General features: G+C 47.9%; 1 protein-coding gene across 1 annotated transcript; it reads left to right on the forward strand.

The window, feature by feature from the left end:
• LOC149525297 (uncharacterized) lies at nucleotides 1-970 on the forward strand. Its single transcript, XM_089775983.1, has 2 exons — nucleotides 1-309; nucleotides 575-970. Exons 1-2 carry the CDS (start codon nucleotides 109-111, stop codon nucleotides 968-970), a joined length of 597 nt encoding a protein of 198 aa, XP_089632109.1. The 5' UTR covers nucleotides 1-108.
• The last annotated feature ends 17,084 nt before the right edge of the window (nucleotides 971-18,054 follow it).

An 18,054-nucleotide genomic window follows, 5' to 3' on the forward strand; every position in this document is an offset into this window, starting at 1 on the left:
CACCCCACCACTGACAGGCGCCTCTGGAGCTACGACACCAGTAGGGACTGGTGGGAGCGCCTGGTGCTGGGACAATGGGGAGACCAGCAATGGGTGCAGAACTTCCGGATGCGCAGGGGGACATTCCATGAGCTCTGCACCTGGTTCACCCCTACACTCCAGAAGCAGGACACCCGCCTGCGCCGCGCCATCCCCGTGGAGAAGAGGGTTGCAATTGCCCTCTGGAAACTGGCCACCCCAGACAGCTACCGCTCCGTGGCGAACGAGTTCAGGGTGGGCAGGTCCACCGTCGGCATGGTCGTCCGGCAGGTAAGGCCCTCCGTGGACCATGGGCTCATCCTGCGGGAGGGAAGGGGCCAGACCAGGCGGGGGGAGGCTGTAGGGGCAGGGGGAAGCCCTGCACACAGGGGGTCATGCTGTCCCTCCTGTACACAGCCCCGCTGGTGAAGGAGGGGGAGATCCCGGGGGGCAGAGGGCCCTGGCCTGCGTGGGGGGAAGGGCCATCAAAGGGAGGGTGAGCGCACCCCAGCGGCCCATGTATGCACTGTGTCTCATTCCATGCATCCCTCTGCAGGTCGTCAACGCCATCAATGACGTGCTGCTCCAGAGGGTGATCTGCCCCCGTGACGTGGACACCACCATTACCGGCTTCGCCAGACTTGGGTTCCCGAACTGTGGGGGAGCTGTAGACAGGACCCACATCCCCATCCGGGCGCCAGAGCACCAAGCAGCCTGGTTCATAAACCGGAAGGGCTACTGCTCCGTGGTGCTCCAGGCACTAGTGGACCACCAGGGCCAGTTCCAGGACATTTATGTGGGGTGGTCCGGGCAGGCCCACAACGCTCGCATCTTCAGGCACTCAGGCCTGTGCCACAGGCTGGAGGCGGGTACCTACTTCCCCCAGTGGGAATTCATCATTGGGGATGTCAGGATGCCGGTCTGCATCTTGGGGGATGTGGCCTACCCCTGATGGCCTGGCTGATGCGGCCATACACCAACCACCTGGACCACAGCCAGGCCACCTTCAACAGCCACCTGGACCGGGCCTGCAATCCCATCGAGTGCACCTTTGGCCATCTGAAGGCACGGTTTAGGTGCCTCCTGATCCGCCTGGATATGGGGGTGCAGCACATCCCGGAGGTCATCTCAGCATGTTGCGTGCTCCACAATATTATTTAGGGGAGGGGGGAGGCCTTCCTCCCGGGGTAGATGGTAGGTGAGGGCCAGGCCTACCAGCAACCCCACATGGCCGCCACCCGGCAGACCAACCACCACGGGGTTTGGGTCCGGGAAGCCCTCTGGGTGATGCTGGACCAGGGCCCACAATAGGCCACTCCTACACCTCTGACTGCAGGGATGCCCCTCTGCCCCCAATTTTCGCTCCCATCATCACCCCTTCCTGCCACCCTTCTCTCACCTCCCAATAAATAAAATGCACTTGCTGTACATAAGGCACTTTTTTATTTACATGGGGAAGGGAGTGCACTGTGCGGAGGGTGAAGGAGGGGACCCTAAACTGAGAGGAGGTGGGGGAGGGGACCCTGAACTGGGAGGAGAGGACCCTGAACTGGGAGGGCCTCATGATGGATAATGGAGGCCTCTCCCACCCCCACAGGTGCGGGGGCGCCTCTGCCCCTCGTGCTGGGTTGGGGCAGGCTGCACCAGGAGGTGCCAAAGGTGGGGGACCTCGGGAGGGGGCATGGGCAGGGCAGGGGGGACCTCAGGAGGGGGCATGGGCAGGGCAGGGGGAGAAGCGGGTGGAGAGCTGGGAGTGGCAGAGGGGGGCCTGGCAGCATTGGGCTGCTGCACAGGGCCCATCTAGTCGGCAATGGTGCCCAGGAGAGTGCAGACCCGGTCGCAGCACTCCAGGTACTGGCCCCACACCTGCTCCCGCCACTCCGCATCTGCGCGGATCTTCTCTCTCAGAGCGCGCACCATCCGCTCAATCGCGCAGACGTGGCGGCGGAGCAGGTGGTGGCGGTCCAGGGAGCGCTGCGATAGGCCCTGGATCCTTTGTGCTGGCGGGATGGGGCTGGAAGGTCCCCCGCTGGCTGCGGGTCCCACTGCAGGAGAAGCAGAGGAGAGCAACATGGTCAGTGAGCCCTGCCCCAAATGGTGTTCCAGAGCCCCGTGCCCTCCTCCCAGGACGTCATGATGCCTGGGGACAGGTGTGGCTGGTGAGGGGGAATTCCCCTGGGGCAGCAGGAGGGGGGTCCCAAGGTGGCCCAGGAGCCCCCAGGGGAGCCGCATGTGCTGGGGGGGGGGTCCTGTTGTGCCTTCCCCAGGGGAAGCTACAGTGTCCCAGAGGTGGCCATGGATGTGTGCTGTGTGCAGCACCCTTTAGGCTGTGTGAGGTAAGGCCTGCAACCCTGGGGCTGGCCAAACCTCCCCCCCCCGTCCCGGTCTGGTCGAGCGGAATCCCTGGGGTCCCAGGCATGTGCTGGGGCTAGCTGCCGCTTCTCTGTGCCACTTGGTCTGGCTGCATGTAGAGTTGCCGGATGGTTTCAACAAAAATACCGGACACACTTGACATTACATGACAGTCTACATTACATCTTAGTTAAAAAATCCCAGACATGTATATTTTCTCATTTTTATCCTCTCAGTTTGTTTCCTGAACAGAAAGCTCAAAGCCTGGACTGTCCGGTTCTAAACTGGACACCTGGCAACCCTAGCTGCACGAGGTTGCACGTGCTGCATGCCTCTGCGCAGCATGAGGCCAGGCTGTGCAATGTGCCGCTTCCTCTCCCCCATCCTGTGGCCCTCCCCCCCCTTCTCCAGCACACTTGCGAATGGTAGCCACTGCACTCACCAGACAATCCGTCGTTGGCTTTGGAGGATGCCCAGGACACATCCTGACTGGTGCTGGGCCGGGATGGTGAGGTCTGGCTGCTGTCCTCTGCCACCTCCTCCTCCTCGTCCGAGGACTGGTCTCCCTCCTCCTCCTCCTGTGGCCTGGATCAGACCACTGGGGTGGCCACCGCTGTGTCCACCTGGGACAGCAGGGGAGTGGCCCCTTTGTCCCCCAAGATCTGGTGCAGGTGGTGATACTGGGGACAGGCAGTGGCTCCGCCACCCCCACGCTCACTGGCCTGCACTTAGTGAGGCACAGGTCCTTCACTTTGGCCCAGACCTGTTCCAGGGTCTGGGCCAGGTGTCCCTTTGTGGCCAGCGCCTGGGCCATCTGGGCAAAAATGTGTGCATTTCTCCTCCGGGACTTGGGGTCCCGGAGGGCCTCCTCCTTTCCACAGAGGTCCAGGAGGACAGTCACCTCGGCGGTGCTCCAGCATAGAACCCGCCACTTGCTGCCCCTTCGGGCCTGCTGGGTGCTCTGGGGTGGCTCATCCATGGGGTCTGAGGGACCTGGCTGAGGCTGGGAAGCTGCCATTCCTCCCTCTGGCTGCTACCCGGGTGGCACACAGCAAATGGCTGTGCTCCATGCCTGTGCCTTGGAGGGGGGCCAATTAGGGGAAACCAACGAGTGGTAATTGCCTGTACGGAATGTCGGAAAGGCCACCTGTGTTTTTCACTGGAGGCTAATTCTTGCGCAAGTAGGCGCTTGCTGAACGTCCACACTGCCCTCTTGCGCAAGACCGCCTGTGCAAGAGAGCTTAAGCCTGATAGAAAACAGCGTAGCTCTTGTGCAAGGAGCCGTCTCTTATCATGCCGTACTGTACATTTACTTGTGCAAGAGCGGATGGGCAGTGTAGATGCTCTGCGGATTCTTGTGCAAGAACGGCTGTTCTTGCGCAAGAAGCCGCGAGTGTAGACATAGCCTCAGTGTTCTTTCACTAATGACCTGAGCTGGGATTTGAATTCACATCTATCTGTGGGAAGACATCTATACAACAGGACTTAACTTGAAATAAGCTATGCAAACTGAGCTACGTCAATTGCATTGTTTATTTCAAAATAGCTTATTTTGAAATAAGGAGTGTCTACACAGCACTTATTTCAAAATAGAGCTCTCTTCCTCCAACTTCCCTTACTCCTCATACAATGAAGGTTACAGGAGTCAGAGTAAGAAGTCCTCCAGCTTGACAGTATTTTGATATTATTTCAAAATAACTGCCTGCTGCGTAGATGTGGACTCAGTTATTTCAAAATAACACTAGTTATTTTGAAATAATGTTGCTGTGTAGATATACCCTAAAACTCTGGGGCTATGTATAGACAGCGGGATACTGTAAGTTTCCCAAAATAGCAATTCCGCATCTTTAAATGCACTTGTTACTTAAAAATATTTCAAAATAGCGGGTGTGCTATTCCAGCATCCCTGTAACCTTTGTTCTATAAGGTGTAAGAGATTTGTTGGAATAGCACTCTATTTTGGAATTTCAAAATAAGCTATTCTGAAATAACCTTAAAATAAGCTACGCAGTTTGCATAGCACAAATTGTGTAGCTTATTTCGAGGTAAGGATGTTGTGTCGACGCACCCTAATACATTATAATATCAAGCCTCAGAAGCTGTGATAGTGGATATAATCCTCAGACATGTCTGACAGAGTGAGAGCCTGATGGCTGTAACAAGAGGTTTCAGTTCACATTTTATTATATGATTTTTTGTGCTAGTTGCTCAGTACCCCCTGCGAGCTTAAACCCAGAACTTTTATTGTCTGGAAAGCAGGAAACCTGTCTTTTTTGTACTGCTGCTATAAATATTTCTGAAAGCAGCAGCAGTTGTGTCCATGATGAAAAAGGAGAAAAATCAGTAATAGAAGAAAAATGCAGCAATACTGTGCATTTTATTTTACAAAAATGACTAATTCACTAGCAAATTAATCTATTTCATTTTGATTGTTATTTTCAATTATGCTAAAACCCAGGATTTGAACAACTGGTGAGAAAGAGGATGTCCAGACTAAGCAAAACAATCTCCCTGGGTTTCCTAATTTATGTATATGTTTCTTGTTCAACTGAGATGGCACAAATCCGCAAAATCTATGGCTGCATTCCCTTTGCAGCATTTAACAAACGGTAAAATCCAAACCATAAAATATTAAATCAAACATACACAAAGGGATGCCCGATGGAAATTCCCATTTCATTATTGGTATACACAACGAGAACAGATATACATCTGGCTTGACCAAACACTTCAATCAAAAACATGGTCTCTCCACTGCCTTTGCTCAGCTCTGCCACCTGGGCTAAGGCACTTCAAAATGTTCATGGTTCCTCAGGCATACCGCTGCCAAGCAACATGTTAGACCAAGAGCATGCATAACAATCATGTGCCATCTCTTCTCTAGGAAGTCTGTCCTTTGTCACATCACTGCCAAGCATACTTTTCTTCCACTTTACCATTACAAGTTGACAGCTGTCTGCCAATGAAATAAATACTTGGCCAGTAAAAGAAAGAGATAAAATGTTCGCAGGTACTTTTGGTTCCCAATGATACAGTCTGTACTGCAGCAATTAACTTGAAAAATCATAATGTCCAGGTGAGGTGTCAAGATATATATAACACACACATACTGGCTGCAGGCACTCAGTAGGAAAGTTGTCCAATGACTAACTGTGAGAGGGGAGGCAGTGAGGTGATGAAATGGTGCTGTCAAAGGGATCAATGGAAGCCTTATAGGAGCCGCTCTCCCCCTGCAGCAGCAAGTGCCTCCAGAGGGGCCCTTTCCCTCAGGGCAGCAGCACCCCTCTGTCAACAGCCCACAACAGCAGCACCTTAGTGTTACATCCAGGGAGAACTGGGGAAACCAGACCCACCTTAATCCACAGGGGTCCAACATAGGGCTCTACAAAACCGATTAAACCAAAGGAGGGTTTAGGTCTCTATGTTTCCCAACACATCCCTGGGTCACTTCCTACCAAGGAACCAACAGCTTTGCCACACCCCTGGGCAACGTGGTAGGGGGGGCCTTGGTGCAGGGTGCAGGGTCTCTGCCAGAAGGGGCAGGGCTGAAGGTAGTCAGCCCTACAGCTGCCCAGAGTGTGCAGCATAGTGCTTCAGCAGCAATTTATAAGGCCAGGGGTTCCACAATAACATTGGTGGCAGCCCTGGGCTCTTTTGAATTGCCGGGCCCTGGGGCAATTGCCTTTCTTCCCCTTCCCCCACCATTGGACCTACTTTCTACCCTTAGGCCTGCTTCTGGTATCACCTCAGCTGGAAGCAACCCAGCATGCTCTTAATCCCCACAGTCTACTAGATCTCGGTGACATAGGCAGGGTTCTGAATCTCAGCAGTTCTTCTGTGGGAACCTGCTGTGCACATCTGAGCTCCACCTCAGCCAGCCTGAACTGTTTCCCTTTCATAGAATATTAGAACTGGAAGAGACCTCAGGAGGTTATCAAGTCCAATATCCTGCATCCATGGCAGGGCCAAGCACCATCTAGATCAGTGTTTCTTAAAGTGTGTTCTGCGGCACACCAGTGTGCCACAATGCAGTTGGAGGTGTGCTGTGGAGAGAACAGAATTCAAAATGGCTGCCCTTAAAGGGGACAAGCCTCCTTTTTTTTTTTTTTTTTTTTTGTGTGTGCCCAACAAAAAAATCCTTGGAGTTCCCCATAAAAAAAATTATTGTTTGTGTTCCTCGGTTTAAGAAACACTGATCTAGATTATCCCTGACAGATGTTTGTCTAACCTTTTCTTAAATATCTCCAATGATGGAGATTCCACAACCTTCCTTGGTAATTTATTCCAGTGTTTAATCACCCTGACAGTTAAGATGTTTTCCTAATGTCCAACCTAAACCTCCCTCGCTGCAATTTAAACCCATTGCTGCTTATCCTATCATCAGAGGTCAAGGAGAATAATTGTTCTCCTTCCTCCTTCTAACAACCTTTTAGGTACTTGAAAGTTGCTGTCATGTCCCCTTTCAGTCATTGATTTGCCATACTACACAAACCTAATTCTTACAATATTCCCTTATATGTCTTGTTTTCGAAACCTTTAATAATGTTTGTTGCTCTTCTCTGGATGTTCTCCAAGTTGTCCACATCTTTTCAAAAATGTGGCACCCAGAACTGGACTCTACTCCAGTTGAAGTCTGGCTGCACATGTTCCATTAAAACAGACTGTTCTGGCAGTATGAGCTATGGAGGCACCAACATTGGCACAAAAAACTCCCCTGGTGCTGTTAGCATCAATGCCAGTTGATACTGGAAGTGAGATTCAGCACCTCCTCATGACCCTGTTCCAGGGAAGAGGAAAGCAAAGTGGAAGGATTCTGATTCACAAAAAGAACCTAAGGAGAACAAGAAGAGGGGACATAGTTCTCCTCCCAGATGTATGTCACCAACTGTCTGTGTCAGGCACACCAATTTATATCTCTCCGGCTCTATTTCCCTTCTTCGGACTGGAGACTTTTGAAACTTTTGGCTACCTCTCCTGTACATCTCTCTGTGCAGCAATATTTGCCATTGGTATCAATCTAGAACATCCTGGAGGAGCATGGGATTCCCTCAGAACCAACCATGGAGCCTCCTGAGACTCCTAGTCTTCCCTTGCCAAAAGCTCTACTTGGAAGACATTATGCTGGTCCCCCTGTGTTCCTTTCGGGACTCAACAGAGGCTTTGTTCAATGTCAAACCAGACGTGTACTTTGGCACCAGGAACAGCATTATTATAGATGTCACACCTGATACTGGAGACATCTCCATCCATACTGAGAGCTTTTCAGGCACCATCCTCATCTAAGACACCACTGCCTTAAAGGGAAACCACGTTTCAGTCAACACGGATACAACTGGCACTCAGTCCCAGTACTGGCACTGTCGCCTTCACCAAAAGAGCAGCACATGTGTGATGACTGGGAGGAGAGTCCTTCAGAGGAAATAAAGCAGTCTTGAGAAACATACCAAAGCAAGTCCCTTTAGTATCAAATTAAGACTTCATTTGTCTCCCCTTCTGGTGAACAAACACAGTTTCTGGAGCTGATGGGGAAAATGGCTGATGCCCTATATTCCCTCACCGTCCCACCTCCAAGTTTCTTAGAAGAAAGACGAATGCCTTTTCCTTTATTAGACTACCTCCCCCAGCATGGGACTTGAACCTGGTCTTATTGTTGATAGGACTGCCTTAAGACTCCCTCTCTCAAGCTTTCTGATAACACCGTTTTATCAAAATGGCATTTTAAAAGTGCTTACATCTGCTAGAAGGGTTAGCAAGCTTAGTACCTTGATGATCTTTCCACCATATACCGTAGTACAGCAGTTCTCAAAATGTGGGTTGGGTTCCCAAAGTAGGGTGCAACCCCACCCAACCCCATTTTTATGGGGTTACCAGAGCTGACTTAGACTTGCTGGGGCCCAGCGTTAAAGCCTGAGCCTCCCATTACTTCCTGCTTAATGGGAGATGTGTAAGGGGAACCTATTAATTAAAAAAACTCTTTCCCACTCGATGTATTAAGCATTGTTACTCTTAAGCCAAAAAGCCTCAATCTCTTGGTTTTAAGATGCACTCCGCTAGCATCATGGTTTCCTCAGCAGCTTATCTGGGACAGTTTCCTATTATAGAAGTTTGCACATCAGAAATGTGAAGCTTTGCTCATGCTTTTATTAAACATTACTCATTTGACTTAGCATCGCATGCCAGCATTCATTTAGGGAAGGTGCTGCTATATTCCTGCTCCATTTTTGCCTACTGTTCCTTGCCTACCATTCCTCTGATGGGGGAATTATTTGATAGTTTCTTATAAATAGGAATGCACAGCCATCCTTGAAGGCAGAAGAGTTACTAATAGCTCCTATTCCCCAAGAGGTGCCTCAGTGCCATTCCCCTCTATAGCAGAGTTCTTATGAAGAACCCACAGCTGTACCCAGGCCCAACTCATTGCCTTCAGATTATTCAACTAAGGTCCTCTGATAGGCTGAAAACTGCAGCAGGCACATTCTTGAACTCTGCAGCAGGCCTGGGGTAATTTAGTGGAGTTATAACTTCCAGGTCTACAGTTCTCTTTGCACTCTGCTTCTTGTTCTTGGCCCTTGTCCCAGCTGATAGTCTACCTCTGAAGCTTGATTCCTGGACGTGGTTTTTGGCTTCTGACCATGGCTCTGCTCTTGGCTCTGTTTTATATCCTGGGCTTAGTAATTTGGCTCCTCATTTAGGCTCTGATCCTTACAGCTAGTTACACGAGATTTCCCATGGCCTAACAATTCTCTTTCAGGATTCTGCAGTCTGAACAAAGGACTGAGGTGTTCAGACCTATGTAGAGGGAGTCTGTGATGTCATCCAGGTGTGAAAGAGCTCCTGCATCCCCCAGCAGATATGGCCTTTTAATAGAGAGCTGCAGCTCAATGTTAAAAAGACTTTGATTCTCATAAGTGTGGATTCAGAGGCGCAACTCACAACAATTATTACTAAATAACTCTTTTCTTTCTCACATGTCTGGCTTTTATAGATGCTACAGTCCTTGTACAGCTGAAATGTTTCTTGCAAAAAGTTTTGGGTCATAGTCAACTGTTAAAATATCTGAAACTGCAAATACACTTGAATGTAGGATGATAGCGACACCTAGTGTTGCTCATCCAAATGTATTTCACCGTTTCCATTGTAATGTAGGATTTGTTATTGTAGAGTGAAAATAGGGCCAAGGTAACACTGTTTGCAATGATGGTGTGCTTTTTTACTGGAGACAGAGGGTAAATAACATACCTGTATATTCTAGGGAAGTGTGTTGTGATTCTCTGATTACTATCACCTCAACTTCCTACAGGACATGACGTTTTCTTTGCCTACTGTTCAGGGTTAGGTGACCTAACCCTGCTTAAATTTATACATTAGCATAATCATGCCCTAAGGTCTATGATTTCAGAAACAGTGCTCAGTGTTGATCTGCACTATATTAAACATTCTAATTTGTTATACATCGTGCTATTTGGTCAGAGCAGTGAGGGTTTTTCATAAATCCAGTGTTGGGTTGATATCAGTCTACTTTTTTAAAACAAAAACACTTGGAAAATGTAGACTTATTTACAATGCTAAAAGAAAAATCAGTGAGCAGATTTTTGTGTGTGTGTATCTTTTGGTAGACTATACCAGATGGTATTACTTTTTAATCTAAAGAGAACCGAAAGAGTTTCCATTAACAGTTTTAGGTCCTGAAGAAAAGATCTGCCTTGCTTGAAAGCTTATCTCTCTGATCAATAGAAATTGATAAATAAAAGATATTTCCTCACCTACTTTGTATCCCTAATATCTGGGAACAACACGGCAAATAGCTTTAATATAGCATTCTCAGGTATAACTCTCAAAACTATTTACAAAGGGTGCTAAGTATCACTGATAGGGGATGGTGGGGGGAATGAAGTAAAGAGAGGGGAAATAACTTTCCTCCAGCAAGTCAGAAGCAGAAGTGGTCTCTGAACTCTAACTGCACTGTCCTATCCACAGGTTTACACTGAGTCTCACTATTATAGGCTATTATTACTACTGAGAAAAAACAAGCTACAAGGGAAAAGTCACCCACAGCTGTAATGTAAAGGTGATAAATTCTTCACTGTTTCAGTCTTTTGTGGGGACCAAAATACCATGGCTACATAAATTAAATGGGCTCCACAGCTATCTTTCAAAAGTTATCCTTAATAATATTAAGCCAGGAGCCAACGAAGTATACTTTGATTTAACCTTAGAAAATTATTCTTTAAAAAAATTGTTCACAACAGGTAAAAAATGCAAACTTTTCTGTAGAGATGCTGTATGTCCCACTCAGGTTGCGAGGATTGTACCCTAATCTTCTCCTCCTCCTATGCATACTTTAGAATCTTCACTCCCTTGGGATACGTCTACACTATGGGCTAAAGTCAAATTAAGATACACAACTTCAGCCAATTTAATTACCTAGCTGAAGAAGTACCTTAACTCAGCTTTTGGCGCTGTCTATACTGCACGAAGTCGATGGTAGAACACTCTTCCTTTCACTTCCCTTACTTCTTGCCGGCATCCACAGGAGCACCCCTCTCAGTTTGAATTATCTGTCTTAACTTGACTACTAATTCGAATCCTGGAAGATCGACAGTGGCAACTTCGATCTTCCTCTGTAGTGTAAATGTACCCTTGATGCCCTATCACAGCCACCTTATATCTTAGGAAGACTGGAAAGGACTCACTATGGCTTAGTCAATGTAACTTAATATTACACGGCATTAATAGTAACATGATATCCCTGCTATTTGCATTGTGTTCTTAGAAGGCAACTTTCTTAATATTCAAACTTAATGTTTTGTTTAAAGCAGGGTGGCCAAACCACAGCTTGTGAGCTACAATGACTAAGGAAGCTTCAAAACCCATGGCTGAACCATTTAAAGGGTTGAGATTAAAATTTACTCACTTCAAATGCAAATAAGTCTGGCCTTTCCACTGATCAACAGCTGCCCCATGCCCTAAGTCTAGGAACCCATTTCCCAAGAAATTGGTCATCATTACAGTGTTTTTGACTTGTAAAGTTATTTCCTGCTAAACAAATGAGATTAAGTTACCTTACATGTAAAATACTTACACTACTCCCCATATCTAATCCAAATAAAATGTATCTCTGGAAGATGGCTTAGTTGTTGGGAAGTCTAACAGCAGGACTTAGGATCAGATTCACTGTTGGTACTACAGAATAATTAGAGGGATGAAGAAGCAGCACTTTACTGTTACAATTACGGCCCTAAACTGGAATTATTTGTCCTTCAGTGAAATTATCTGCCCCAAAGCAAATATACACACAAACAAGGGATATATCTAGTGTTTTCAAAGATTGGCTGTCTATCTCAATTTTTTTGGTAAGGTATTCAAACTACAGAGGCTGCACCTTCCCTGTCCCAAATTACCATAATTTGCAATAAAGTTAGAAGCAACTTTGGCTTTCTTTATACCATCACCAAACTAGCAAATGAGTAAGAGAATAATCTCTGTTATTGGATTGTCTGGCAACCAAGAACTGTTAAATAGGGATGTGTTTAGACATTGTTGACATCAGCAAATGTTAACAGTGGCCAATAGCTCAAGGGCACAGTTTTATTCAAAGGCCCAGTTCTACTTCTGGGATAGGGAGCAAAGGTAGGTTCACTGTATCTTGGCTATCATTACATCTCTCGTCAAAATACATTCTAATGTAATGTCCAATGCTCTGACCATAGTTCTGTTTTTTAAATACTTAAGAGGCAACTGGATGCTATTGTGATAGGGCCCAGGTAAGTATCTAAATAAACCTAGAATAGTGATAGAAATGTAGCCGTGTTAGTCTGGTGTAGCTGAAACAAAATACAGGACTATGTAGCACTTTAAAGACTAACAATGTTATTCTTCTAATAAACCATCTTGTTAGTCTTTAAAGTGCTACATAGTCCTGTATTTTGTTTTAAATAAACTTAGTATTTAACAGAGGTTTTTTTTAAAAGCCTTATCAGGTGCCCTAAGCAGGAATATCACAGTATAAAACAGATCTGTTCTATTTATATTAAGTGTTAGAATCCTGTATTTCTGATATCAGAAACACTCTAGGTATGTCTACACAGCAAAGTTATTTCAAAATAACAGCCCTTATTTCAAAATAACTTTCCTAGCGTCTACACAGCCAAACCGCTATTTTGAAATAAATTCGAAATAGTGGAGTGCTTATTTCGAATTTGGTAAACCTCATTCTACAAGGAATAATGCCAAATTCGAAATAGGGGGCCTACAGCCTTCCCAGGGTGCCCTGGTGGCCACTCTGGCCTCAACCAAGAACACTTCTCTCCCTCCCCCCCTCCCCGGAGCCCTTAAAGGGGTAGACTCTGGCCACAGTGCTTGTGCCAGCTCCAAGCCTGACAGCCCAGAGCCAGCAGTCACTGCCCCTGACCCAGTGGCCCCAAAATATGAGCCAGAAAGCCACTGGCAGCCACTGCTCCCCAAGAGCAGTCTGACAGATCCCAGGAGCCCGCCAGGGCCCAGAAAGGCAAGGGCCTTCCTGGTCCAGGGCGGAGATCACGGACCTTATTCAGGTTTGGGGGGGATGCCCCCAGCATCCATGATCTCCTCACTAGACAGAGGAACACGGCCGTCTATGCCAGAATAGCTGCCAGCCTGGCCACCAAAGGCCACATGCGCAGGATCAGGTTTGCATGACAATAAAGTTGGTCTGGCAAGACCTCCAACCCTGAGCCCTGAGCTTCCCCTCCCCCTTCTTCCCCTTGCTTCCCCCTTCCAGCTCCCTCCTCCCAGGTTGCCCCCTCCCCTCTCCCACCCTCTTTTGTCCCCTCTCCCACCTCCTTTCCTCCATCCCAGAGTTTCATTCCCCCCTCCCCAGTTTTGTTAAATAAAGCGAGTTTGTGTTCATGAAAATATGTGTATTTTATTTGACATCGGGAAGGGGGGTTAGGGAGGGGTAAGTGGAAGGATGTGAGGGAGGAATGAGGCACAAGCCCCCAGTGGGGCAGACCAGAGAGGATCTTAGTGCTCCTCAGGGTAGAAGCTCTCCCTCGGGGCCTCCTGGATACTGACAGCCCCCCGATGGAGCTCCTGGATGGCAGCCTGCAGAAAGTGCAGCCAGGCTCACAGCAAAGCATCCAAGAGAAGCACCAGAGTGCCCAGGGGCAGCTCTGGCTCCATGTTGCAGAGTGCAGTGGTGTCCCGAGTGAGGGCAACCAGAGCACGCAAAGACAAAATGCTTTGCCATCCCTCATCAAGGTAGACAAGGAAGCAGGGAAACCTGAGACCTGGCTGTATAGGGGGCGGAGAGGGGGGTCCCTTTAAGCACAGACCTCAGATAGCCTCAGGCAGCAGCCCCACACAGTAAGTTCTAACCTGGTGCCCTGCTGGAACTGGTTCCAGCCAGCCTTAAATGCGATTCTGAGTCCAATCAGTGTGGATGCGCTATTTCGAAATAGCAAAATGCTATTTCGAAATGCATTTTGTGTGTAGATGAATTATTTTGAAATAAGCTGTTTCAAAATAACTATTTCAAAATAGCTTATTTTGAAATAACACCGCAGTGTAGACATACCCTATGTTTTTAGGAAAGTCTTCTGAATGCTGGAAACAAAAGAGCTTTCTGAGGGCACACCTATGCTGCAGTGTTATTTTGAAATAGTTATTTTGAAACAACTTATTTCAAAAACTTGCGTTATTTCAAAATAACAAGGTGACTGTCTACACAGCAAGCCCGTTATTTTGAAATATTTTGAAATAACAGGCTTCTTATTCAGAAATCTGTAACCCTCATTTCACAAGGAATAATGCCTATTTTGAAATAGGTTTGCCAGGTGTCCGGTTTTGAACCGGACAGTCCGGTATTTGAGCTTTCTGTCCGGGAAACAAATTGAGAAAATACCAGACATATAAATGTCTGGTATTTTCTAATTAAATAAGTTTTATTATTATCATGAGTATCAGTATGTAGTTGTGTACTGCCTGGCTGGTAGACATGCTCACACTGCATGAGCGTGTCTACCAAACAGGCAGTACATAACTACGCAGTAGGTGGAGGGGCGGAGCCGGGGCAGGATGGAATCCCCGGGGCCAGACTTGACCATGTGCTCTGCCGGGACCATGCGTGGGATGAGCAGCGCCTCAGGATCTGCATGAGCCCGGGCCAGCCTCGCTTCCCGCCGGCCAGTTCCCCCCCGCTCTTCCCCTCTGGCCAGCCTCGCTCCCCCCGACCTCCTCCCGGCTAGCCCTACTCCCCACCAGCCGGTCCCTCCCCCGATCTCCCCCAGCCAGCCCCACTCCCCCCGACTCCCTCCCAACCAGCTCTGCTCCCCACCGGCCGGTTTCCTCCCAATCTCCCCCGCCAGCCCTGCTCCCCCCAACCTCCTCCTGGCCAGCCCCACTCCCTCTGACTCCCTCCTAACCAGTCCTGCTCCCCACTGGCAGGTTCCCCCCCAATCTTCCCAGCCAGCCCCGCTCCCCCCGACCTCCTCCTGGCCAGCCCTGCTCCCCGCCGGCCAGTTACCCAGCCTGATCTCCCCTGGCCAGCCCTGTTCTCCTCCACTCCCTCCTGACCAGCCCTGCTCCCCACTGGCAGGTTCCACCCAGATCTCCCCCACCAACCGCGCTCCCCCCAACCTCCTTCCAGCCAGCCCTGCTCCCCCCATGGCCGGTTCTCCCCCATATCTGAGATCAAGTGTGTCCTGTATTTTTGTCAAAACCATCTGGCAACCCCATTTTGAAATAGTTATTTCGAGATAGGATGTGTGTAGACAGTGCAGCTGTGGTTATTTTGAAATAGGATGTGTGTAGACTAGGGATGCTAAGGACTAGTCGACTATCCAATAAGCAAATGCTTTGGAGCATGGCTGGAGTGCTGTGGTATCTGCAAGGGCAACCAGAGCAGGCAGAGAAAAGGCTTTGCTGTCCCTCAAGGAGGTAGGCAAAGGTGAAGCGCCTGAGGCATGACTCAACAGGGGGAGTCCCTTTAAGCACAAGCCTCAGCTAGCCTCAGACAGCAGCTATGTCCTGATGCCCTGCCCAAAGTGCTTCTGGAGACCCTTAAATGTGATTCAGGCTCCAGTTAGTATGGACATTCTATTTCAAAATAGCTCAGTGCTATTTCAATGGGCATTTGTAGTGTGGATGCGCTATTTCAAAATAAGCTATTTCAGAGATTTTATTCCTAAATAGCTTATTTCAAAATGAGCGCCTAGTGTAGACGTACCCTGAGTGAATATGTAAGTATGTGCTTCACATGGCACAGGCCTGATTCTGTCTGGGGCTTCTCAGCTGTTGCAGTCACCTCAACTCCTGTTTACTAATGAGGGCACTTATCTCACAAGATCTGGTTCTGTGGCAGTGATATCCAGCAAATATGTAGTTCTGATTTTTCATCCTTTTTATGCATAACTATTGTTCTCACACACTGCTGAAACATGAACCTCATATTCCTAAAAGAAAATTGCTTTAAAATCAAAACTAGAGGTTAAATGTGGCTTTTAATTTATACACAGGTTCATTTAAATAACTTTAATATAAAGAAACTTTTTACAAGAAAAAATAGTTAATTTTTCTGTCTGACCCCAGGTTACCTCTTGTTTTGACTGCCTTTGAAATTGATGCAGTTTTCTCAGCCTGACAAAATTAGAGCTACAGAAAAACTTGTTTTAATTTTCTATTTACAAAAGAAACAGGAGGTGGGCTTTTTTGTTGTTTTGTTTTAGTAGAAATACCAATTTCTAACTGTGACAACTCCAGCCCAAGTATGTTGATGAAGTTTCCAAAGGAACAAACAATGTCTTGGGTCACATTTAAATCAGGTCAGCCAAATCTAGGATCAGGGGAAAAATTAGCTCTTCATCTGTTCTGGAATGAGGTCTGGCTTCACATTATTGTTATGTATAAAGATATCTCTTGTGTGGTTCAAACTAAATTTTAAAGCCTCAACATATTTATTTATGCCAGAATATATATCATTAAGGATTTATGATATTTGAAGTCAGTTAATATAAGGAACTTTGCATCTTCATAGTGCTGTACAGTCCCAATAGTTGCTGCTTAATACTTAGGACCTGATTCTCCTTTCATTTATACTGTTGCTTCTTCATTGATTTAATTGGAGTTACTTCTTATTTAAACCTACTTAAGAGCAAAAGAAAAGAAAACCCAGTCCACATATTTAGAACCCAGTTTTTCTTTAAAGTGCAACCACACAATGTGAGGAATTCAGACACACCAAGGTTTCTGCTACACTTGAAGAATATGGAGTTCTCCCAACTTTATGCACTGTCAGTCCCACTTACTTGTGTGATAGGAAAGTGGAGATTTGACCTCTCCCTACCCCGCCCCCTCAGGAAAATAATGACACTGGTCATAGTCCTCTCAACTCAAGCATTGTTTGTGCACCCCATGTTCAAGGACTTGGACTGTGTCTGGCCTTGTCATTGGGTTCAGGAATGGGTAGGAAATGCTTTCTGGGCTCTTCTCTATTTGTGAATCTTTGTGGAGACAGATAGAATGTGATTTAGTGCAGGGGGGAGAGTAAAATAAGATGCAATAGACAGGATTTTGTGGGATATAATGGAATATGGAGCCAGTAGGAGAAAAATTGTCTTAAAATTGCTATAACCTAATAAATAAATTCCTGGATTCTAAACATCTGTTTTTAGAATTAAATCTGTCTCTGAATTGCCAACAAAATTAGCTGGTTTTAATAGGACTTGAAAATAAAATAGTCTATGTTTTGCTAACTCTGTAGCAGTAGTTAACTAAGGCTATGTCTACACTGGAGGCTTCTTGCACAAGAACATCTTGCGCAAAGGTTCTTGTGCAAGAAGTCTTACGTAAGAAAATGTCCACACTGCCATGTGTGAGCTGTGCTTTTGTGCAAGAGCGCCCATGGCAGTGTGGAAACTCTATTGCGCAAGAAAGCTCTGATGGCTATTTTAGCCATAGGGCTTTCTTGCGCAAGAAATCTCTGCCCAGCGTCCACACTGCCCTCTTGCGCAAGAGCTCCCGTGCAAGAGGGCTTACACCTGTTAAAAAAGAGCGGCGCTTTTCCGCAAGAAGCCCTCTTTTACCACCGCAAACTGTACATTTCCTTGCGCAAGAGCGGAAGGGCAGTGTGGACGCTCTGCGGAGTCTTGCCCAAGAATGGCCATACTTGCGCAAGAAGCCGTGAGTGTAGACATAGACTAAGTCAGCGTTTCCCAAACTATGGGCCAGGGCCTGGAAAAAAATACTGGGCCTCAGCATGACTGGTGGCTGCCGACAGGGCCAGCCTTAGGCCGATTCGGTTGAATCGGGCCCCGCACCCGTGAACCCAGAAGTGCCGGTGAGTTACAGAGCCGGGGACCCTGCTCCATCAATATGTGGAGCTGGGTCTCTCCCCCGGCTCTGCCTGGAGCGGGCCCAAGCCCCGGCCCTCCTCCCCTGCACGTCCTCCCCCCCACCTCCTGAGCGTCCCCGCCGTGCGCAGCTCCTCCTCACCGCCTGCTGCTGCCCATGTGCAGCGTTGCACGTGGGCGGGGAGGATGCCCGGGCATGACGTGATGTCACGGCCTGGGATTTTAAAACTCTTCAGAGGCACGTGGTGGGGCCACGCTGGCTCCGGGTTCAGCCTCCAGGACCTGACCACGGTCTCCGACCCTGCAATGTGGAAGGTAGAAGGTAGGGAATGGGCTTGAGTGGCAGCAGAGAGGAGAG

This window comes from Pelodiscus sinensis, chromosome 2 (assembly GCF_052426305.1).
Source record: "Pelodiscus sinensis isolate ZL-2025 chromosome 2, ASM5242630v1, whole genome shotgun sequence".
NCBI classification, from domain to species: Eukaryota; Metazoa; Chordata; order Testudines; family Trionychidae; genus Pelodiscus; species Pelodiscus sinensis.